This window comes from Trachurus japonicus, chromosome 5 (assembly GCF_045865225.1).
Source record: "Trachurus japonicus isolate A0001 chromosome 5, Traja_1.0".
Classification (NCBI taxonomy): Eukaryota; Metazoa; Chordata; class Actinopteri; order Carangiformes; family Carangidae; genus Trachurus; species Trachurus japonicus.
The window spans coordinates 33,860,375-33,885,980 of NC_140911.1; the positions used below are offsets into that span (position 1 = coordinate 33,860,375).

The 25,606-nt window shown below is 40.6% G+C and overlaps 1 protein-coding gene across 1 annotated transcript; it reads left to right on the plus strand.

Moving 5' to 3' along the window:
• Positions 1–3,209: 3,209 nt before the first annotated feature.
• On the plus strand, positions 3,210–24,909 carry shmt2 (serine hydroxymethyltransferase 2 (mitochondrial)). The gene is made up of 12 exons (XM_085777651.1): positions 3,210–3,362; positions 11,036–11,227; positions 14,273–14,352; positions 15,129–15,329; positions 15,490–15,571; positions 18,152–18,274; positions 20,289–20,428; positions 20,552–20,714; positions 21,166–21,265; positions 22,048–22,203; positions 22,834–22,941; positions 23,172–24,909. The coding sequence occupies exons 1-12, from the start codon at positions 3,330–3,332 to the stop codon at positions 23,297–23,299; spliced, it is 1,506 nt and encodes a 501-aa protein (XP_085633777.1). The 5' UTR covers positions 3,210–3,329; the 3' UTR covers positions 23,300–24,909.
• Positions 24,910–25,606: the final 697 nt, after the last annotated feature.

Here is a 25,606-nt window from a genome sequence, read left to right on the forward strand (position 1 = left end):
ATATTCATGTTATCTAACTCAGCAAGGACACCATTATGAATTAAGTTACATTTCGCTCTGATTAGAAATGCATATGCCCAAGCTTTCTGTGAAGATATGTCATTTTAATTTTCTAAAATAGGCTACTGAAGGAAAGTTGGGTATGGATTGAATTTCAACATGAAAAACCAACTGTGAAACATTCTTAACATGATGATAATGTTTGACGCCTTTTGAGGGAGTTGGCATACACAGTAATTGAATCCAAGGGAGGTATCTGATATGATTTTAATTACATATGATATAACCTGAAAAAAACTGAAAAATAACAATTGTATTGGCAATAATTTGACTGACAGACTTCTGTTTGTGTGATGATGCAAGCAAAGGAAGTATTGCACACCTGAGCAAACATTTTTTCAGCTGCACCTAAACCTCCAAGTGGCTCCCTCACATTTTATTGACTGCTGTATCACTGCTGCCACTGTTATAATCTCAGCCACAATAATATTTACTTTATCTTGGCTTTCTTTATGCTAAAAATATGAGCTTATGGAAGGATAAAGCAGGATAGTTTCACCAATGCTAAAAAAAAATATTTCCAGCCAGTCTTCAATCAGTTCAATTGTCTCGCTGATCTCATCTTGAAATACAGTAGTCGCACCCCTTGCAACTTTCTCACACTGTCTCTCTCTCTTCCTTGATCACAGACTCCTTTTTTTCCTCCCTCAGCACAGAGTTGTTGTCCTTTGCTCTCCACACCTTTTATGATGATGATGATAATGCTCAGAATTTCATTAGATAACACACAGTCAATGCTAATTGAATGTTAATCTCACTCTGGCACAATACCTTATTGCTCTTGGTCAATGACATCCAGGTGGAGGTCCAGGGATGTCCATGCATCTTCCACAAGTTGCTGTGGACAGTCACGCCACAGAGATTGATGGAGGCGCTTCAACCCAGATTCTGTGGAGTTCGACTCTTTGTTACACAGATGCTCCACAGCTGTTTGCTGAAAAATCATCAGATTGTGACTCCTGTGACCCAATAGTGATTGCATGTCTGTGTGTGTGTGTGTCGGTGTGTTTGTCCAGGTATCTTTCCCAGAAGTCCACACCTACTGTAGTAAATCAACAAGGAAACTAACCAGAGACAATGAGACAATACTCACATTAAAGATTCTACTTGACACATTGATCATGTACAAGTGACAACTTGCAGGTGCTGAAAAATGAAGCCAACTCACAACTAGGTGACTAAAAACTGCAGTTCTTCAAACGGCCACTTGAGGCTTGTTCCAAAATAAATGATATCATCAACACGCCCATATACCAATGTTGAAATGCAAAATTTTTACGGCGGAGACAAATATGTTTAAAGCCTTGGTGTAAAAAAAAAAATATATATATAGATATTTCTTCTTTCAATGACAACTGTAGAGGGGTTGTGTTCTATACCACTGTCCTGTTTAAAAGGCTGTGCCATTTTTTAGTGAGAAGGTGGGAATGCTTTTCAGAAACCTCTGAGTGATGTCATAAAGTCTACATTTGTTTTCACTTACAGTCTATGTGCTACATTACTTTTGTTTTTTTTGGTGTGTTTGGGATATTTACTGCCCTCATTAGTTCAGTCAATATGGAATTGGAGGGAGAGAGAAACTGGGAATGACATGCAGACAAGACCCCAGCTGGACTTAAACGTGGGACACTGACCTGACTCCAGGCCACTAAGGTACCCACTTACTTCTTTAGCGGAGAGGTGATGCATTTCTCAGCATTCATTTCACAGATTGCAAAAAGCCTCATGTATTGGTAACCAGTCCAAACAGACAATATATCATCCATCCAATGTTTATTTGTATAGGGACAACCAATGCCATAAAAGCACAGTAGCCTATGTATTTATAGACTTAGTAAACTGATGAAGATGAGCTTTGAAAGTGAAAGTCAACTAGTATTAAAAAAATATACAGAACAGCACAATATAGGCTACCATCCCAAACGGAAAAAAAAAAAAAACATCTGTCCAAATGAAGATTTATGAAAGGACGTTTTACAGTCACCATTGCACACAACTTGTATTGCTGAGTCACACAACAGGGACCACACACTGACTGTGCTTTCGGGGCTGGATAGGCTATTATTCTATTATAGTTATTTATTCGAAACATTATTCATAATAAGTAGGCCTATCCTACTCTTTTTAATCAGATTGGTTATAATGCTGATGTTCACCACTACAGTAGGCCTACCAGAGCTTCAACTCAAGGTCTACTTGCATTACCACGACCAAGAACTAATTCAATGAAAAGCACTGTTGTATATAGAGGCATTTCGTTATGGAATACTTTTCATTTAAATATTAGGACTATTCCCAGTAAAAAAACATTTAAGAAACATGTAAAGTCACTTTTTAGACTTAAGAGTTGTTATCATTTTGAGAAATTTCTCTTTCTTTCCCTTTTTTCTTTCTTTTTATTGTAACTAGATCTGTGTATGTTTTGTAAATGGATCTGTTATTTTATTTTGAACTTTTGAAAAGGACCCCAGGAAGACTAGCCTGGCGTTTGTGCGTCGGCTAACCCAGATAGCAAAAACCTTTTGGCATCCAACAAACTTAACTATAAAACTCACCCACTTTAAGTTGTAACTTTTCCATTCATCCCTCGTCAGGTGTCCTTTTCTGTCTGGTCCTTTGGCTTTAAAATGCCCCATACCGTAACCTTCAAAGTGGCAGGCCCAGAAGGAGAGATGACCTTGAGCCAAAGGGCTTTCACAAAGCCAAAAGAAAGCCAAAAATGCCAAAAGGATGCCAGAATACAGCCAAAACATTTGCTATCTGGGAATGGGGATCCTCTATAAACAATAAACAATAGATGAGTTAGGGTTCAGTTTATTTATAGTTTCTGTAAAGATTCTGTGAAGTGTTTCACTTTATCAAAGTTTAGGAGCATGGTTGTTTGCATTCATAGTTAAGTTGCCAAAGATAAACATTTGCACATCATTTTAAAAATGGAGAATATTCTGGTATTTTAGATACAAAAAAATAGCCTAATGTCAGCTATTTTTACTGACTCTAACCTTTAAAAAGCTCATAAACCCATAAAGCTGTAACGGTTGATATGGAGATGAGTGAATGAATAACTGAGACAGTTGGCCTAATGGATATTGTACACTCAGGTGCTTGTGTAGTTATCCCACAACCGCCTACGATTCCCATCAGCCCTTTCGGCACGATAAGCGAACTCGCCGTTGCCAACAACTTCAAACAGCTCTCTCGGAGCCGTCAGCTGCTTGTGTCTCCTGGCTGTGTGTGCTGCCTCTTCCTCCGGCTAGACAACTGGAAACATGCTGTCCCTCGCTCTGAGACAAGTCACACGGGTTGGTATATCATTTAGTACACTTTTGAGTCAGTGTTTCCCTCACGGTGTTTCTCAGGAGGGTAGTTAAGGTGTCGTTTCTGTGCAGTTGAACCTTTAACTGTTAGCTAGCCAAACGCCAACGCAGCTCAGGGGGGCTGCTAACATTACAGTCAGGGGGAGGTTTATGCTCTCCACTTGTGCTGGAGCAGGCGTTGTAAAAATCACCAAATAGTGAGAAGACCGTTTGCAGAAGTTTTCTGTTGGCTTTGTTTTCTGTGCTGTCCGTGGTACACTTTGTGAGCACTGACAGTTGTTAGCTAAGTTAGCCGATAAGCTAGCAGGTCAGTTATCAGCACGTTACATACCGTAGCTGCTGCTGCAGCAGCGTCCACGCGATGATGCAACCACGGCTGCTCTGTTTCATCATGTGGGGAAATGGCAAGAAGCCCACGCATGCCTGCCGAACGATAAACTTTCAATTAAGCCAGCGCCAATTACAAAAATTGAGTCGCGTCACTAAAATCACAAGTAGATTCATTTTACAGTAACTCAGGTGTACACAGTTGTGCTGTTTTGAACACAGGGGCTTCTTGTTACACACAATTGATGACCCCAGGTAGACTGTGGAGAAGGGTCACAGACGATGGATGACACGTTAACCAGTAATGAGTGGTCCTGCTCCCAATAACGTCCAAAGTGCAAAATGAGTCCTAAATCAGCACGAAGCAAATATTAACTCCAACTTTAAGATTATTATGCAACAGATAAGGCGGCGTTTTTTTTTTCCAGACGTGGATAATAGTATCTCAGTGTCAGCAGCTTCTTGATTGTTGGAATATTTATGACTGTAGGGAAGCTGCAAGGATAATGTAATCTCTATGTTTATTAGGGTAATATATAATACAGTTATTATACATGTTGTGAATGTTTGAAGTTCTGCTTATCATACACTCTAATTTGTCAGTTTATTAGTCAGACTAATAGTGAAACTCTTCTATTGAATACTGTCATTAGATAAGAGCATGGGGAAACTATTGAAACCCCTTTCTTTCAGTATGAAATGCAGCAAAAACTACAGTATAATAAAGACCACTATGGACTACAGGGTTAAATAATGCCTTCCAGTGCAATTGACACATCTGACAGGATGTCAGTAATATTATGAGCTTTTCAAAGTTGTGATTTAATTACAGAACCTCATTACCGTGAACTTTACAATGGGATCTGTTGTAATGGTTAACTAATCATTTGTATTTTTATGTTTTTGGGCTCTGTGACTGTAAGCTACAGTTATTTTGTATCACTAAACTGATGCCCAATTATTTCAGGTCAGAGTTTAAGAAAAAGAAGAAAAAGTTCATAACTTGTTAGCCCTTTTATTAAACAAGTTGTTTGATTAGCAGAGACATTGGGTTGATACAGGTGTTTGCAGGGGGTTGTTGAGAACCATTAATAGTCATGAGCTAACAGAATTAAATGACCCATTTTGGAGATGGGGTGATGTTTCTATGAAACAACTAGGCTATGCTAAGTGTGTGCCAAAAACATGTGGCATGTATTCAGACCTAGTTTTTTTTTTTTAAAGTCAGTGTCGAAGTTTCCTGTTAAACTGGGTGGCTCACGTGCCTGCATGCTTTTCCTATTGATGCAAATTGGTTAAATGTGCATCCTCATTGAATTTCTAAAGGACTCACAAGACTGTCATTGGGTCAAAGCATGTGGTGTCCTCATACAGTAGGTTCTGTAAATGTGAAAAAAATATTTTATTCTCTTGCTTTTTTTTGTTGAGCATTACCTCAGTAACTTTTTTGGATTGGTCCATCAAGATGACCTGCTATCAGCAAAACTCAGCTTTTATAAAACAGCCATTCATCTGCTGCTGCTGATATTAATATCTGTGGAAAACAGATTGGTTTGGCCATTATTTTTGCTCAAAAATGGACCACCTCCTGCATTTATTAGATTCCTAAGACTCCAGTTAAGTCAATTAAAAAATTCAGAATAATTTCTAATCCCATTACGAAACCTTTCTGCCAGTACAAAGGGCAAAGAACCAAGGCTGTTTTTCAGCTGCTTCACACACTGTTTCTCTCTGACTGAGAGCATTTCTTTTTCAGTTTTTATCTATTTTTCTGTAAGATAGTCTATTTTCTTTTATCTGACTCTGTGTTAGGCTGTAGGAAGAATTTAGTTTTGGTAGAGATTATGTCTGAATTTCACAGATGTTTTAAGTACTGCTCGGATGTTTAAATTAACAACTTCTCATTAATTAGAGGACTTTTGAATATGCTTGATCTAAGATTCAACACACACCTTTTCAACATTTGAAGAACTTCTGAATACAACACGGCACATGATAACTGTAATGTAACAGTGCAGAGTGTGAATATCACAGAATGTACCCTTAACAGATTTTATATTTGGCAGTTTTATGAAAGATCAAGGGAAATGAGCCAAGATTCATTTCAGCAGCATGACGACATTAGAGAGCATGCATGCACTGCTGTACATTATATTTATAGCTATACCATACCATACCAACTTTATTTATAAAGCACTTTAAAAATTCAGTGGACCAAAGTGCTGTACAAAATTACACATAAAATATACAATCGGCATAAGACACAAAATGTACATAAAACGAAACAGAATAAAAACAATAAAAATAAAATGCATACTTGTCTGATGTCAAGAGGCAGGTCGTTCCATAGCTTTGGTGCCACAACTGAAAAAGCGTGGCCCCCTTTGATGCTGCGTTCATAACAACTTGGTGGTCGGAATTCCCAACTCGGAAGTTTCCGACTTTCGACATCATTGCATTCACGCTGCAGGAACTCGGAAGAAAAAAAACATGGATACCTGAAGGAAGTTTGGCATACAGGTATTGTGGCTCATAGCTGAATACGAAAAATAAATGCAGCAGTAAATTATGTTTATTTTGGAGGAGAGGAGACGCAGCAGATGAGTGCACATATAGCCTAATGTTATAGCCTTGATAACAGTTCAACGTTATTTCCGTCACATACCTGATACCTACCTCTGATATGATACCCGAGTTTCCAACCTGTAATTTCCGAGTTCGACGCCGTTCAATTCAGTTTTTACAACTCGGAGCTCGTTTTTTTTCCGACTTCTGAGTTGTCTTGAACGCAGCATGAGTTTGCTTGTTATTTTGGGGACTTTCAGGAACAGCTGGTCAGCTGACCTGAGAGGGCGTGTAGGAGCGTATGGTTCCAACAGCTCGGAGAGGTATGGTGGGGCGAGGCCATTAAGAGACCTAAAAACAAATAAAATAATTTAAAAATGTATCCTAAAACGAATGGGCAGCCAGTGTAGCGCAGTTAAAATGGGGGTAATGTGCCCACGTTTATTTATGCCACTTAAAAGGCGTGTGGCAGCATTTTGCACCATCTGAAAATTAGTTTTAGCTTTTAATGACGGTGCTTACAGATCCTTACTTTTTTAGGACTTGCTGTTCTGGACAGTAAAAAATATTAAATTGTCAGCACCAAACGTCCTTTTCCTTTTCAGTGTAAGCATGCAGAAAAACAACAACATTGAGCGATGAGGTTTTCCTGCTTTAACCTGTTTACTGGCCTTCTGCCTAGCCACTGGTATTACCTAAGCGTACAGTACAGTAGGTCTGCTGTAATTGGACAAGGTGGAAAGTCAACAGGCTGATGTAACCAGGGAACTGGCATAAACTTAGACTGGGAGTATGAACCAGTGCAGACAGTTATCTTCTGCTGTTTTTACTTAGTATCAGTGCCAGACAAAAGTTTGGTTTTAAATGTTGAAAGTGCAGTACAATAAACAGAGGTTAACTTAACATAAAAGAGGCATCACCCATTATGGAAACTGATTTGTTATACTGTATGTCTTCAGAGTGGCACTGGCATATTAAATGTCACCCACAGATAAATTGTCAAGATGTTTTTATCCAATGATCTGGTTTAGATGACACCCTGAAGATGGCCTGTCTGGCTTCATCACCTCCCACACTACAACCACAAAAGACTTAATTTAATGCTTAAAGACCACAACTGTTGACACAAACTAACCTAATCATTTGTCTCAGGAGGCGTTCTTTAGCTTTTTAAGTTTAGTTTTATTCATTTAACAGCAGCAGAACAGAAAGACTGTCAGCGCTGATTCATGGCTTCATTTCTTTTTCTTGGGAGTGATTGCTTGGAGCTACACTGACACAGTGAAACATGGCAGCTACTAACTTAAAAATTTCAAGTGTTCCACATTTCCTGACTGCTTAAACACACATCAGACACACCAAACTTTCAAGACTACTCAGACCGCAGATTAGCATGTAGTCTACCTCTACCACGTGGATTTTCTAAACCTTTCGGCCAAATGGACCCTTATTAAAATGGTTAGACTGTATTTTAGCAGCCCAAATTTGCCTTTAGGTGACCCTAACAATATTTTGGAGTGCAAAAAAACAGATTTATGTATTTCTAGTTTAACACACTGTCTACTTGACAGGGATATGGAGGGGGTTGTGGGCACAGATGCAAGAGAGGCCCTGAGCCCTGCCAGGCTTTACCTTGATAATATGACAAGTATAATTCACAGCATGCACCAAGACCTATTGAGACATCAGTGAGCCCAGTGTAGGGCTCTTTCACCATCTTCTTCTCCACTACATAAAGTGCTGTGGAAATATTATAGCATAAAAGTAAATGTATCGTTCCACTGCCCACATTTCTTGAAAGACTGCTGGCATCACTTAAGTCTCTTGATTGTCACCCTGACAACCTTTTGACCCAAATAGAGTGGAGCGGCTTTGGACTCTGCCTCCATCCCTTCACGCCTCTTCACCCTATCCAGATTCTTTCAGTCTAGTGTCATCCAGACTGAATCACAGGGCAATTTGTAACGGACAGCCCTACTATTAGTCAGCGACAGGGAAAGAGCCAACTGTGTGTCAGGCTGACGGATGCTGTTGCCCTGTTGACACTTCTTCTCTTCCACCTTACATATCTTTTTTTTTTTTTCCTTCACTGTGTCTCCTCTCCAGAGCCTGCTGTTTTCCTCACGTTACCAGGGCTGATTGTTGTTTGGTATAGCCACTGATGGACAGCAGTCATCTGTAAAATTGACTCGCTTCGGGAGTTGCCCCAGGAAACGGACAAAACTAGTATTAATGAAAAGATTTTCTGTCTTCCAGCTTCTTCTTCTTCTTCTCTTCCGTTGTTCGTTGGGCACACAGATGTTTGACGGAAAAGGCAAACTGCCAACAATTAACTTATTATTGTCATCCAGCGCATCTGCGACTGCCATTATTTTGTGCTCAGCAGCAGCACCTAGGTTGATGTGGCCTATCCCGCCCCCTTTTCTCACAGCAGAGTTTTCATCAAGTTCACCTTCAAACGACAGCATAATCTGTCGCCTAAAAATAGTCCCGCTGTGACATATTTGGTGCTTGTATCTTGGCTCTTACTTTTCTTGGATCAGTTTATCTTGTGTTTATTAATTAATCTCCCGTAATGATCAGGGCTGTGAGATGAGGCAGGGAAAGCAGAGAGGTAGACCACAGGGACTGACCTGTGTGCGGTTTTGCTTAAGCCCAGAGCTGTCCTGTTTGGATGTTGTCATGGTAGTGATGATGGGGATGGCAAAATGAACGAATAAAGATGTCACATGAGCGCTACTTGGCTGGAGAGTGCTGAGTAGCATAGGGTGGCATGATGGGGACAGGAGGACGGGAGAAGGGAAGCAGGGATGAAGGTGGAAGCACAGAGGAGAGGGAGGGAGCGGCCCCCCCTTTGTCTGTTTTGCAGTCGTCAGTTGCGCTCTAACTATGGCAGCGATGTCTTATGTTGGATTTTTTTTCCCCGTGGCTGCCTTCCCCGGCCCCAGTGTGTCCCAGCAGAATCCCAGACAGCGAAGGACAGTTCCCGTCAAGATTTAATGACCCGTATGATTTCTCAGCGAGAAACGTGTCCTCAGAGGCAGCCCGACCTGTCTCCCCAGGCTCTCATCTCCTCCAGAACCCTGAGGAAGGGGCCCCCCCCCCCCCCCTCTCCACCAACACCCACTGCCACTGGTGACAGAAGGCCAAGGTAGAGATTGTTAGAAATCGGCCATTAATGTGCCAGTCGCCTCCCCTGGTGTGTCACCAGTGTCCCCTCTGCCAAAGTCCCCTCTGTCACTCGCGGGAGCTGAGAGAGTACAGAGGATGGGAGAAAAGGCGATGGGAGTAGATAAACTACCTTCAAGCTACTTCTGGGAATAAGCGGTCCTCTAAACTGTCTATTTTTAACAATAGATGTAAAATAGTGGGGCTGTGGTTGTTAATTTTTGCTTGCAGAAAAGACTCCCCATTTAGTGTAGCATTCATTACGCTGCCCAACTTTCACATTCATTGTTTTTGTCAAAAGATTAATTGCCCAAACATTTTTCATACCACATCGAACAAGCGTAAATTGCATTTTTTTTGTCTTATGGGTGTCCTCAGCCAGTCCTAAGTATTGTGTTAATTGGTTTTTAATGGTGCTATTAAAGGGAGGTTGTCCCTCACACCCCAGCACACCTGTATAGATGATAACCATAGGTTGGCTGTGGTGGGATTGATCTCAACACAAAGTCATCATCATTGTTGATTAAATGACGGTGAAAGAGCCAATTTGTTCCAAGTGCAATCAACCGTTTAAGTTTTTTTTTGTTTTTTTTACCTCTACATTTTCTCACAGACTGTACTCTCTCTGCTGATTGGGGTTTGTATAGAGAGCTTGTGCACTGAAGGGCATGAATACAGCTTTTTAATTGTCTCTATACTGAGCATCTAATCTACACCCAGCCACACATAGTGCAGAGTTATCATATACATGTGCGCAGTGCGCACACATATTATACTGTATATTATTGTATTGTCATATATTTAACTTGGAAAAAAAAGAAAAGAAACAGCCAGTGGAAATTATATAGATTCTGCACACTCACATGATCAGACATTGCAGCAGCAGCAGCAGCAGCAGCAGCAGAAGAAGAAGAAGAACTTCCCAGCACCAGTCCAGATTAGATAAGCAGGAAGTGCTGAATCTGTTCTCTGTATGCCTCCTTTGGTACACTGAGGCTGTAAAAGTCAGTCCCCCAGTTTGTGGAAGTGCTGATAGAGGCATAATTGAACAACCATGCTGATTATTGATATCATGCAAACATGCCAGCTTCTAATTATACAAGGCTACATATTTAAGTGTATGAGGAATAGAATGAGGGTAAGAAACTAGAAATGTCTATTTTTACATGACAAATCAGGGTGTCACTTTAAGTATGCAAACTGAACAAATACTTGATGTAAATAAATGTCATTCATATGGCAAAATTGCCATATGAACAATTTTATTTGTGTATATCTTTACATAGACATGACCCCCCCCCAAAAAAAACAACAACATCATCAGCACCTAAAATCTTGCACATGCAGCCCTTAATGTCATCCTACTAGTTTTATAGTTTTTAATATATATGTACTGTATAAATATATCATAAAAGCAGTGGTGATTTGAATTGCTGTTGCAAGAGTTTGGTGAAGTAGCAGAGTCTGCAGATTTGTCTGAAGAAAATCTTCCCCACATGCAGTGCAACAGCCCAGTGCAGTGTTCTTTATCCTTTGTCTGTATCGCCCCTGTTCCATCTAACCCCAAACTAACCTTTCAACCTCTCCTCCTTACATAGCCGCTGTGCCAGAGAGCCGCAGTCCGTCTCAGTGCACGTGGGCAACAGTCCCATGCTGCTACACGAACAGTGGATGAAGACCGTCCGTGGACTGGCCAGGAGAGCCTGGCTCAGGACGACCCTGAGATGTGGGATCTGCTGCTGAAAGAGAAGGACAGGCAGTGCCGAGGCTTAGAACTCATCGCATCTGAGGTAAAACATTTCAAACAACTAATGGATTTTGTTCTTTTTTGTGTGTGTGTTTTTGCACGCTCAATTTAACAATTTGCACTGCAGAGAGAACAAAACTGGTGTGCAAAAGAAACGGGGAGCTAGCATATCCAGAGCCCTTCGAATCTCCTTTTTATACCTTATTTCCTCAGTCAGGGACATGGTAGCTGATTGATTGATTGATTGAAACCTTTATTTATCCCCGCAGGGAGATTCTGGTGTCCAAAACAACCACAGTTAAAAAGTTTTAAAAAGCCAAATCTGTTCAAAAAGTGCCATGTCCATGGGTCAAAGTGTCAAGTCTGTGCAGTGTTCTGATTGTAAAAAAGATACTTTGGTATTAAAATTTAAATAGTGTTTCATTCATTCTGCCTTTACCAGAGTGTGATGAAATAACTATATCTGTTCAGCTGCTGTCAGCATTGACAGAAAATACTTTATCAGTGATTTATTAGGGCTCATACAATACAGTATGGACAATAAGTGATATGGGCCTGGCATTTAAAAATTAAATAAAAGTTTATATGAATTAAATATATATTTTCATAGATTCTTTCACTGATTTCTAGTTCTAAATCCCCATGTTTTTAAAGTTTTCAGTTGTCTGCTAGGACAGTCAAACTTTGACCTCCTCCTTACTCCAGCATGCAGTGCATAAAACGGATATAACTTGAACAAAACCAAGATTGTGTAACTTTTGAGGAGCAGCGGCTACAGCAGCCTCTGCAGCCACAAGTGGTTATTGCAGGACACATCGTACACAACAATCTTCTGTTCAGCTTCTGTTAATCTGGCCAAGTCTACTGGAAGCAGCGCTACCCTAGAAGATCGGCCCTCAGCTCATCTGACTGACCAAAAACATCTTGGTCCACAGCAGTTGCCTCTGCCATGATGTCCACACTAAGAATATTAATGTTACTAATATTAGCTTGTTCCTATAGATACCCAACGGCCCATAGTTATTAATGTGTGACATAGTGCTATATAGCATGACATAATTCTGACAGGAGATTGGACAGTCTCAACCCAAGTTACATAGAAGTTCTGCTCAGAGAGAGTGTGGAAAGAGGCACCATTCTCTCTATTACAAGTCAGTGTACCAACAAAATTATTTTGAAGCTAGTATTTTAAGATAAGATAGTTGCATAATGTTGCTTTAATAAAGAACCTGTTCAAATAACCATTCATTATTCACCCACTGACCCAAACTGTGCACAGTGTGCTGCAAGTTGTTCTTGGCTTGAATGACTTGCGGCACATTTTTGTGACTGTTTGTTTTCACTCCCAGGCTGGATGGTGTGAAATGGGGAAATTTAACTATTCAAGGGAGCAGACAAGGTTTTATCTGGCATTGTTCTTTCTCTCTCCCCCTGTTTCCTCTTCACCACAGTAGTTGTTCAGTGGAGTATATCAGCCCCCTCTCAGCACAAAGCCTGACCACTCTGCTGTGAGATAAAGCTGATATCTTCATCCTGCCTCCTCCCCACCTCATTCTGCAAGGCACACCACAGTGCAGCTCCGGCAGGGCAGACATACATTTTCTCACACGTACTCTCACGTACACACATGTACACACTTCAAGACACTGAGAGGCAAACGCATTTCCTTTTCTAATATATGCACAGTCGTCAGCATGACAGACGGACGCTGCAGAAAGCTGTTACTGGAGCTGTTATCTCCCTTGATCTTCTCTTGGCTCCCAGGTGAAGCATTAGCATAACTACACACACAACACACACACACACTCCAACGCTCCCACAAGGGAGAGAGTGGAGACTGTAGGTGTTTGTGTGTGTGCTATCTGTCAGACCCTATTACTGGCCACTTGGATAATATATTGTGTTAGAAGGTCGTGTCAAAGTGGTATCCATCAGCAGCTATACTGTTGGAGCAGCACATTTGTGTATATGCAACAGGTTGTTGTGTCAAATTCTATTTGTTTTGTTCAATACCACCAGCACTGGGTCAAGCTTTAAACCCACTCCCAATTTTATTTCTTTTCCCCCTCCTCCAATCATTAACTATGATTATCTAATATGGTGAAAGCCATAACATCCACTCCTGTGCCATATTCCCCAAATTGTGCATGTGTAACATTTTAATTATAAGCTCTAATGCTTTAGTATGATATTTTGTAAATGCCATAGAATTATTGTTGAAATTAGAGCCATAGCCCATGATAATTTGGATTACTGATTAATTTACTGATTATTTTCTAGAATCATTTTCAGGTCTTTATGATGTCTATACACCAATCAGATCTCGTCAAATTGCTGGACAGCAATCCAAAACCCAGTGGTATAAAAGTTTACTGTCACCTAAGATGCACGTAAAATGAAAATCCTCATGTTTGAAAAACAACTTAAAGTTTGGTTCTTGTGCTACAAAATAGTTTATTAAAATGTTACATTTGCTGTTCATCAACTTATCGATTTTAAGGGGAAGTAACTCTAATAGAAATACAGAAATAGGATCATGATTCATCAGTCAGATTACAACTGGTACATACTGTAATTGGTAATAAAACAGAGAACAACCAGTAAAGAAAATCGCAGGAATGAGTTGACTGAAATCAGGGTACTAAAATGAATCAGTGCCCGAGTCCTATATTGGTTATTGGTATTGTTTATTTAACCTGTTGTTTTCACCCTCCAGCACAAAATATAAACAAAGAACCTTTGGGAATGATTGCACTCTTTTTGCAGCAAACCGACTCACCAAAAATTTGTTCTTTGAGAAACGCATCACGAAATAATTAAAAAAAGGCCACACCAACATATCTCAGCATGTGCAGAAAAGTTTATTACATTATCTTGTATCCTCCAGCAGCAAGGGGGATAAGCATTGTAAAGTGCAGACTGTTAGTCTATGGAAGTCCAGAGGTTCAATATTGTAATGATTGCCTTTAGCTGGAGGGGGATTTCTCACTATCACTTAACAGACTTTAATTTGCCGTCCTTGTCCCTTCTGTCCACTCACGCCATTGATCCGAGTGTGTGTTTGCTTTTGTGTGTGTTCCCACCACAGAATTTCTGCAGTCGAGCCGCTCTGGAAGCTCAGGGCTCCTGCCTGAACAACAAATACTCAGAGGGCTACCCAGGGAGAAGGTGAGTGCTTATTGCAGCCACACCCCAGCTTATTAAGGTGGTTGATATTTTCTGCTTCAGGATACGTGTCACAAATAAACGCACACACTGATATTCACTGTTTTCTCTAGATTGTGCTATTACTGTAAAGTACATGCCAAACACACAGCTAATAATCCACAGCCTTTGCCAAAGAAAATTCCCGAGGGGAAACATTGAAAAAATTTGGTGCCTGGCTGATAGTTGCACATTTTCTATTTTCTGTTTTCCCATTTTCTGTTATTTCCCTTGGATAATACACATTTATCAGCAGCAAACAGGGGAGATGATATGTTTTGAAAAACCTCTCATTTAATGCCTGAATTACAAGCCTTACAAAAATCTCCCTCCCTATGAATATGTTCAGTTTTTATTTTCTTCCCACATCCTCCTTAACTACCGTTTTACTCTTGAATGTAATGATCCAAAAAGGATTATCTCACCGAAAGAGTGGCTTGCTCAGTAACCATCTGTTGCTCCTTCATCTGTAATTCCACTGAAGAGCTTTGATGAGCTTTTCCACCTAGATCTGTGGTCAATTTAAACATTTATCACATCTGTTCTCCATCTTAATGACCAAACCGGCCTTCTGTATTTTTAATGCATGCAAGGTAACAGGTTTTGTTGAGATTATAGATACATTCAAGTTACTTGCAAGGGTTATGCTTCCGCCAATAATGGCAAGTGTTTTTCATTTATAGACGATCTTGTCTCCTTTTTTTCCCCGTCTGAAAACCCTGTGACCCACACACCCACAGATACTATGGTGGAGCAGAGGTGGTGGACCAAATTGAGCTGCTGTGTCAGAAGCGAGCCCTGGAGGCTTTTGACCTGGACCCGGCTCTGTGGGGCGTCAACGTCCAGCCATATTCCGGCTCGCCCGCCAATTTTGCCGTCTACACTGCGGTGCTCAACCCCCACGACCGCATCATGGGCCTGGACCTGCCCGACGGAGGACAGTCAGTAGTCAGACTTATTTTAACACTAGTATGGACCTGAGGAATAATAAAAAGTTGTCTTCTCTGTCACGTCTACTATAAATCAATTAATGTGCAAAGTAATACAACTGAGTGCTTGACTCTTTTTCTGTTTTTCCTCATATTTCTTTTGTCAACACAGTTTGACCCATGGCTACATGTCTGATGTAAAGAGGATCTCGGCAACCTCAATCTATTTTGAGTCCATGCCCTACAAGCTAAATGTAAGTACAGACCCCCACTGACAATATCAAGTAACAAGTGGAGACCTTAAACAAGACACCAGGTTTCTTCCAGGTCTTAGAAATTGATGGGAAAGGAGGCAACAACACTAAAACATGTGAAAGCGCTCTGAAAAATTAAATCATATTTATACATAGTATAATATAAGAAACCGCTGTAGGCTTCTACGTTTGTGATTGTCATCCAATGATTCATTAGAGGTATTGTTGTTGCATTGTTGGTTAGAGTTGTCCATGTGCCAGTGCTGCTGCAGTCTGCTCAGATGTCTGAAATGTTTTGCTTGATGTTGCTTTCAGTGGTGTGACCTGTCATCTCTGCTGCTATCTAGATTGCGTTGGCATTTATTGACAAACCATAAGTTGCTTGGTTTACAAAATGGGAGAAAATTGTTAATAATCAGACCAATCCAGAATGGGCCAGTCCATGTAGAATAATGGCTGCTTACAATAATCACCACTTTTTCTTTTTTTTGTTATATTTCTGCCATGATGCTGGGAGTGTTTTACACACTAGTCAGTCAGCTTCATCAGGCGATATCAAATCTGAAGATCTGTAGAGAAATTGGTTAATTTTAAATCAAGTGTAAAATCAGTGTTTTTCTTTTAATTCCTGTTGCAGTAATTTTCTGAAATAATGAGGCAAAAAGGGCTAATTCTTCTACAAGAATATTTTTCATACACAATAACAAATGAGTATAGTAACAGTATCTTCATTGAAAAAAATGGAAAAAAGAAGAAACGCTGCCATTCTGCTTCCTTCCCTACACCATGCAGTTTGGGCTCATTGTCTAAGGCCGGGACTACACGATTTTATGGTCTTTCCAGTGGTCACCATGTCAGATTAAACGATCACAGTGGCATCAATTCTTGGCGTGTCTTGGTCGTGAGACCAGCAACACTACAAGTATGACCCCGACCAAACATCGATCAAGACCGATCACGACCCTGCGTGACTTCATGGGCCGTAGGGGAGGCATCACAACAAACTGTCAATCATGGTTTCTATAGCGCTGTGTGTGATGTGAGCAGTCTTTTGCTCAGACACGTAAAGAAAAGTAAGAAAGAAAAACGATCATGGAGCAGTTCCTGGGTCTGTTGAAGAGGACAGTATGGACTGAAGTTCATGAAGTACGTTAACGAATGTGTACACCTCAAAACCATTAACTTGCATTGCTCACTTCATTAAGCATGCACCTTCACTGTGTGTAAACAGTATGTCAGAGTGTTCTCTCATCCTATTGGTCAGTTATGTTACACAACACGTCCGTTCGTTGTTCCCGATGTTCATAATCAGGCCTGAAAATTGTAGTCTATGTAGTCTGATCCTGCCTTAACTCAAGGAAGAATCAGCCCATCAGATGCTCACTGGCAGGTTCTTGCCAACAGACGGACTTGAACTCAAGTGTTTGAACTGATGTATGGCTACCGGTAGTCTTCTCACAATATAACCATAGACTCTTATTAATACAGCAATTGAAATGCGGCTTCCCACAGAATGAAGATCTATGATACCTGAGACACTCAGATGTGACAAGCTGTGCTTCAAGTCAACATGTAGATAAGATCAAAGATACATATGAGTGTGTAGTGTTTCATTCTTTGAGTCATAGTTGCATGGCAGTGTTGGTAGCGGCTGATGGATGGCCATGAAAGTCTGCATTTCCAGACCTGCTGATGTATGGTCTGGCAGGACCCCTCTGCGAGAGAGATAATGGGAAATCGACAGGCTGGCCAGCACCACTGGCTCTGTCTTCACAATGAGCAGCTTGATGGAGTGAGGGGCCATCCATAGATGTGCTCTGGAGATGGGAGATTATCAGGTTGTCTAAATAAAGCGTTGCCTCCTTTTCCCTCTTCTTTTTCTCATCGGTATCTTCCTCATTCTCTGTCCCCTTTGTTTTTTCTGCTCCATCGTGCTTTTTCTCTCCCCTGCATTGTTTCTCCTCTCCGATGTGTGGAGGAGGAAGGTTTGTAAAAAGAAAAAGCGATTCAGGCACAAGCCACTGGACATCGGGCTTGTCCTGCTTGACTCTATTTCATGCGACTCTGAAGTACACCGTCTGAACAATGGGTTGTCTAGCATGTCTCTGAAATGGCTCAGTTCAATGAGCGGAGCAGGAAAAGTCTCCAAACCTACCTCTAATCCGTCCAGCCTCATCACACCAGTCAAGTAGATCTCTGAAAGGCTGAATAAGGATAAGTGGGAGTGCAATTGCAATTACTGCAATTGCTCCATATCCCTCCATGATATGATAGGTTGAAATGCCTCCCTTAGATAAATTCCTTCCACTTTTAAGGTAGCCAAAGTACTTCAAATGCAGCTACTTCAAATGGGCTTCAAATGGAAAAAATCTCTCTTCCGTACTGATATGTTTTCTCTTGATCCTCAAGATATCCGATGTTTTTTTTCATCCTCCCGTGTTTCTCCCCCCCCCCCCCCTCTTGACCCTTACTCTCCCTCTAATATCCTCATATTCCTCCTCCTCCCATTTTCTCTTTATCCTGTCCTCTCTGCCTCTTCACTCTCTTCTCTCTCTCCTCAATCTGTCTCACTCTCTGCAGACTGCTACAGGACTCATAGACTACGACCAGCTGGAGATGACGGCCAAGCTGTTCCGGCCCAAGCTCATCATTGCTGGCACCAGCGCCTATGCCCGCCTCATTGACTACGCCCGCATCCGGAAGGTGCATGGATAACTCTGTATATTCAATTCTATCCGCAGCTTGGTTTCTCCATTTATCATCCCACATTACTGTAGGAAAAGACACACCAGCTTTTGTTCTCTTATTCAAAACTCAGTCAACCTTCTCCACTCGACTGTTACCTGCGTCCCGTAGTCAGACCTAGGAAGGATTACTTCCAAACATATCTTTTTTGTTTCTTAATTTCTATCCCTGAGTAGAGATCTTTGTCCGCTCCAAATACAGAGGATTTTGCTTTTAAAACCTCAACACTTCCAAACACAAGCCAGTTTTTCGGGTCTTTTCACCCTCGTACACAACAACACAGATGCTGTCTTCCTCTCTTGCCTACTCAACCAAACTAAACATGGACACTCGCTCTGACTCACACACACACACAGCATACACAGCACCAACTTTTAACCGCACACTTCACTGCCCTCTTTGACAGTGCACAAGAGGCCTCTTTATCTGTTTTGTTATACCCACCTGCTGACTCACTTCATTCACTCCATGACTGCTTCCCTTTGTTGCACGGCTCCACTTTAGCTAGTACCATCAGATGGAGTGTCCCACCATTACAGGGCTGTGTTTTTATTAAGCACCATAACTACTTTGCCACTAGGCCTGAAGTGGGGCCATATTTTCCCCCTGGCATGTCTCTGTGGAACTGTTCACTGTTTTATGGCAGAATCTGCCGGGCCGGGCGTCACTCCAGATTTTCAGTGTTGTGTTACCTAGATTGAAGCAGCCCCCCACCCCCCCACCCACATAGGAAACTTGTTTCACTATCAGTGTTCATCAGCTACTGCACGTCACCCTCTTGTGTTCTTAACCCCCTCCAGTAACCCTGCCCCCCCCACCCCCCCTGCCTTTTAATCTAATAAACATGTGCTGATCCAGTTTAGATAGAGGAAGGGAGATTGTCATGATAATGCATATTAATTGGAGCACTAGAAAGATTGTTTACTGCTCTGATCATTCGCCAGCGAGTCATTTGCATGTTTGTGAGCTATTTATTGTTTGTACCTTTTTTTTTCAATAGATGCTGGCAAGAGACATCAAGTATTTATTGAATTATGCTGTAATATTTTTTGGCCTCTGAAGAATGCTGAAGAATCTAATTGCACGAGCTCCCATGTGAAATATCTGTGCTTTCAGACGATAGGTACTGCTAACAGATGTACAGTTGCTTATCAACTTAACTGTGTGCGCGTGTGCCCAGTCACATGAAAAGCATTGCACAGTAGGGTTACTGATGATACAGACTGATGCAAGTTGAATTGTGTATCTAGTAAGTTCTAGGAGAGAAGTGTACATCAAATCAATGCATATACAAAAATAGTACACATTTTCACTCTTACAGGACTTAATGTTCAAAATTAAATAGTGACAAAGGCTGACTGCCAACTGGGGAGGAGGGTGTCACCAATATAGAATTTATTTCTACCATATATTGGATTGACGTTACAGGAATTGTTCAGTTTTTTTTTTTAACATAGTCTCACACTTTATAAATACTGAGCAAACTGAAAAGGTAATTGAAGAGGTTTTCATGGCCAAACAGTGGAATGCTCTTAGCTCGCCAAGTCAGTCACTTGGCCTCAGTTCAACTGAGCTTATGTCTCACTTGCTGAAGATCAAACTAAAGGCAGAAAATCTCCTGAAACAAGGTGGAAGTGAGGAGGGCTAAAGGTGTTGTAGAGGTGTTAGACTTGAGGCAGTTCATGGCTGCATAGGATACAACTAAATACAAAGAGCAGCTTCACCAAACCTTTCTGGATGCAGACATCTTCACATTTATCTGAGACACAGCACTTTAACCTCACAATCATAGAGCCAAGTTAACGAAAAGTGTCTCACATCCCCCGAGGCTTGACTGCCTGCACTGCAGTATTTTAGTAATGTCATGATTTTGGATTTTATACTGAAAAAGAATTAGAAAACTTCCTGCCATAAATTATACATTTGAATCCTAATTTTCTGTTTGCTCTCTCTCTCTCTGTTTGTCTCCCAGCTGTGCACTGACATTAAGGCCTACATGCTCGCCGACATGGCCCATATCAGTGGCCTGGTGGCGGCCAAAGCGATCCCCTCTCCCTTTGACCACGCTGACCTGGTCACATCTACCACACACAAATCCCTCCGAGGAGCCAGGTAAGGAGGACGGACATGAGGCAGGGACAAATCAGATTACAAGGGGATGAAACCTTGTTTGGGTTTTCAAGAAAAACAAAAAGGTTGAAATGCTGTGTTGGTGAATGGCTATGTTTTGTCCAGGGCCGGCCTCATCTTCTACCGTAAAGGTGTTCGCTCGGTGGACAAGAAGGGGAAGGAGATCATGTACGACCTGGAGGACAAGGTCAACTTCTCCGTCTTCCCCTCCCTGCAGGGCGGACCTCACAACCACGCCATCGCCGGTGTGGCTGTGGCACTGAGACAGGTCAGCACAACACGCCAACGTCCAGTTTCAATGTAGAAGTAACTAACTTTATTTGTATTGACGTTACGCTTTATCACCCTGGTTATTTCCTAATAAGATGCTGATAAGTGGTGAATCACATGAAAGCAAATCTTACCACTCAGATGCTTCGGCACAACTTGAACAGGATGAAGCTACTGAAATGTAATCTGTCCAAGAGGGTGGAACAGCAGTATCTTTCATTTGCATCAAATAAACTTCTGCTGTACTTCGATCCCGTGGTTAATCATTGTCTTTAAAGAGTTATCAGAGGAAATTATTCATATTTTTCTTCCTAAGATGCAAAGGGAATGGACCTTTTGAATTAAACAAAATGACAAGTTCATATTGTAGAAAATAGTTTTCCCTGAATTGATATCTCATGGATTGTTTCAGCTCAGCTCAGCTCACTCCATCATTTATGTGTCACCAGGCACAGTCCCCCATGTTCAAGGAGTACATCGCCCAGGTGATAAAGAATTCCAAGTCTATGGCTGCAGCTCTGCTCAGCAAAGGCTACACCCTGGTATCAGGTAATCTAACTTGTATTTAAACTTCCTTTGTTTTTTGAGACACTGGTCATCGCTGCAGAGAAATAAAGAAAAATGTCCTGTCACACAAATGCAAATTTCACGGCAGGGGAAAAACAAATGCATTTAAATTGATGATGTGCAAATGGGGAATTGTCAATATAACTGCCTCATCAGTCAAGAAAATGAAACCTTTTCTGGTTGTGAGTGAATACTTGAATCTTGTACTGCATTTAATGTGCTGGCATCAGCTTTAAAAAAATGTATATAGTATCAACTGTGTGCCAATTTTGGAGTATGTAGGTTGTGACATTGTTTAGCTGAATTGCATTATGCAGGGATATGTTTCTGTTAATCAGCCTTCCTACACTGATATAAGAAGGGTGGACGAAATAATAGAAACCTCTATGTAATGGAACAGCTTAACAGACCATGAACTACATCAGCTGCCAGTTCTTTATATAGGTACACCCTCAGTACCTAGAGTAGAGTGGAAATCTGGTATATGAAACAAGTAGATGTGAGTTTAGACATGGACAGATGGATGTGAACCGTGAAGAGGTGAAGCATTTGAGGTCCTGACACTACACCAGCCTTCAGTACCGGTAGTTTGGCTTCATCATTAGTTGTACACAATTTCATATCATATAGTTATCAAATCCAGTAGCATTTCCTCATCCATCTAAAAGTGAAGTTGAGATTGTCGGATCAAAGGCTTATAAGTGAAGTTTGTGTCCACTCTCCTGCTCCTCAAAAGTTTTTACAAGGCATGCTGAATATTTCAGGTGGAACCGACAACCACCTGGTCCTGGTAGACCTGCGGCCTAAGGGCATCGACGGAGCTCGAGCGGAAAGGGTGCTGGAGCTCGTGTCAATCACCGCCAATAAGAACACCTGCCCTGGGGACAAGAGCGCCCTGACCCCTGGTGGCCTCCGGCTAGGTATGGACCATTAAACTACACTTACAGTAGCTTGGCTTCTTCATATAGTTCCTAAAGGTTTCATCAGAAATCAAATACAGAACAAGAAAACAATGTTGATCAGTATGTCCAAACACTTTCAAATCTCATACTGTGTTTTTTTGTTAACATCCTTTTCACTTGATCTTTTTTAACTTAGTTATTCAAAATCTAGTTCTGCATATGGAAATTAGTCAGCCACCAATTAAGCCACAAGCACTGAGCAAATCATGATTAATTAAGTGTGTTTGGCTTTTTAATCATCTTCCAGGAAGTTCAAGAGCTCCACGTCTACACTGCCACATTTTTAGCTTTATCTTAAGGCGAGGTATTTTACCCACAGTACAATGCTCTGCACTTATTCCTGTCTGACTTGGACTGCACCTACAGTAATGCGACCCACTGACTATCAGCATAGTGTGTGTGACATGTCTGGAGTCTGTAGCTTCATTACTGAAATATCAAAATACTTCAGGTTGCTTGTTCCCAAAAAATGGGGGGAAAAAATGAAAAATTAATAACAATCAGATAAACTGCCAAAGTAAAAGGAACAAATTGCAGATGTTTACTTTGTACATCAAGTAGTGAGATTTGTGTTCTTCTGTGTCCCAGGTGCTCCAGCCCTGACCTCCAGACAGTTCAAAGAAGCAGACTTTGTGCAAGTTGTTGAGTTCATGGATGAGGGCTTCAAGATTGCCTTGGATGTCAAGAAAAAGACAGGTAAGCCTTTATGTGAGATGGGAGATTTATTACAGTCTAGCCTGGTGGTTGGGAAGAACGTGTGTCAAAATTTTGTGGTCCTTTTTATTCAGTTTCTTTTTTTTTTTAGAAAGTTGCAGCATGTTGTATGTTCTGTTGAATTAAACAAGGAAACACAGGATACAAAAAGGCCTTGCTATGAAACATGGAGGACCAACTATTGTCCCTCTGCTTTTGCTTGTCTTCTCCAGCAAAGCTCCAGGACTTCAAGAACTTCCTTCTTCAGGACCCAGAGACCGTTGCTCGCATCGCTGAATTGCGGCACCGTGTTGAGGCTTTTGCCAGGCCCTTTCCTATGCCAGGCTTCCATGATCATTAAGCTCGTCAATATGGAGTCAGGGGGCTGAAAGCCAGGTGGTAGAAAGCTGGTTGAGCAAAAGTGTGTAAGGAGAGGGGAGATGTCATGTGGTTGGTGCCTGTAAATTGGGATAAATCTTGAGTTCCCTTTTTTTCAAATCAGACCTGGGAAACAACATTTTTATACTTATTTACAATCATCAGTCAATCTATTCTTGTAAAAACAGGGCCTCCATACTGAGGCAAAAGAACAATAAAATATGATACAGTTTTTCTTTAGAGCCGAAGAGCTTATTTTCTATATGTGAAGATCTTTACGCCATTTCTTTTATGTGGGTGTGTGGGAGGAGGAGAAGAATAACCAACATTTATTGGTGTCACAGACTGTTTAACTTGATTAAATGTATAATTAGTTGTAAGTAATGCTGAAGAGTCTTAACTAAAGTCACTAATGGAGATTATTATAGTCACATTGGAGATCTGTGCATGATAGTTTTCTACTCTCGTTTCCTGTTTATGAAACCAGGTACACAAGGAAGCTTCGTGATGTGAGAGGTTGTACTAATGCAATGTTGTGTTGGCCTTACATGACATTTTGGTGCGGGGGAGTTTGTCATAAATCACACATTACCATATCTTTTTTTTTTTAAGTTACCTAGCTCCTTAACTTTATGGACATTTGTGTAGCTATCTCCAAAGGGTCCAAGGATGATTAGTTGGTGGGTTAAGTAATCTTAACATCTTTTGATATATTCCAGTCCAACACTACTGTGGTCACATACATTGTTTAAAAACATACCTCACACAGTGGAAACAAGAACCAAATATCTTAACAATGTAATATGCCCAGCCTGTGTGAAAATCCAACTGTGTTGCTATTTTGACACTACTGTAATTGCATCATCTTTTTCTTCCAGTATTACCATAGATGTCATATTTTAATTGCTCTGTGTGTTGGTATGAGGGATCAGTAACCAGCTGGCTTAATTAGAGAAATCTCAGATGATCTCATACTTCACTTCATGTGTTTACAAAGAGAATACTTTTCTATATCTTATTTAATAAGAATTACCTATGTAACTGCCAATGTTTTACATGTTTCTTTTGTCTAATACTGGAATCAATATAATTTATTGCTGTAGAAGAAAAATGATTTAAAGTGCAGTCTGTCTGATTTTACTGTCATTTATTACACCACAGTGTTCAGTCATGGAAACGAAGCAGATGGATTTGGACAAAGTGCAGTGAACATTTTCACTCCACTTTGTTTTGTACCTGGTTCACAGATGGTACTGTTGTCATTATCACTGCATCAGTGAGGAAGATTTCTGTTTGTGAAATGGTCTTACAGCACAATTTAGATAAAAGATGTTAGAAATGGTGTCATACTTTATTACTTTGCACAAAACACTGCTTCAAAAGTAGTTTTTTTTTCATGGCCAATGAAGTAGACTTTGCCAAAATAAACCATTAACTATGTTACTATATGGTGTTCATAAATCCACTGTTTTCACTGTTGTCTGTTCTCATTTCTGATATGTTGTCAGCTATTGTACATCAAGTTTTAACTAACTGTCTTTTACATAACATTTTTATTTTACTAGCTGAAACCTAATAAAACCCAATAATTTATGCTGTGTAAGTGATATCAATAAACATCACCTCTCACATACTGTCAGAATCAGTGAAGTTCAAAAAGCAAAGAAAGATGTCATTCTGTCAAATTTTTGGGGAGTAGTAAATCTTTAAACTATACAGTATACAGGATTGATTCATTGATGGATAATCATTTTTCTTTTAGTTGATTATTACTGGGGTTCTAGTTTATCTGGCAGGGTTGGGATAATTTTTTTAAATACTGAAAATCAGTATTTAAGTTGTATTTTAGTATTGCGTCCATTATTTTATTTACTGTATTCTTTCACTCCACATCACACCTTTTTTTTTTTTACTAAACTTTTGTGGAAAAAAAAATTCTAAATCACAAGCTTGTATCGAATAAAATACTGACCTTTATCACATTTCTTTTGTGTATGTTAAGTGCACAATTGAACAACAAAGTAAATGCAAAGTTTAATGATGAGCCTATGATGTTTGGAAATGATGGAATTGATTTCTACTCAGTAAACTTGGGAAACAATTAGCCAAACTAGGTCATGTTTCCTTCACTGGGTCGCAGTAAACAGTCCTTATATATCATGGTTGTATAGTGAACACCACATTCAGCCCTGCTGGTCAGCTACAGTGAGATAAGATGAGGGCTAACCCTTTTTTGACACCTTACTCCTCCAGCTGAAAGACAATTCAACCCCACCCTTCCTGATAGGCC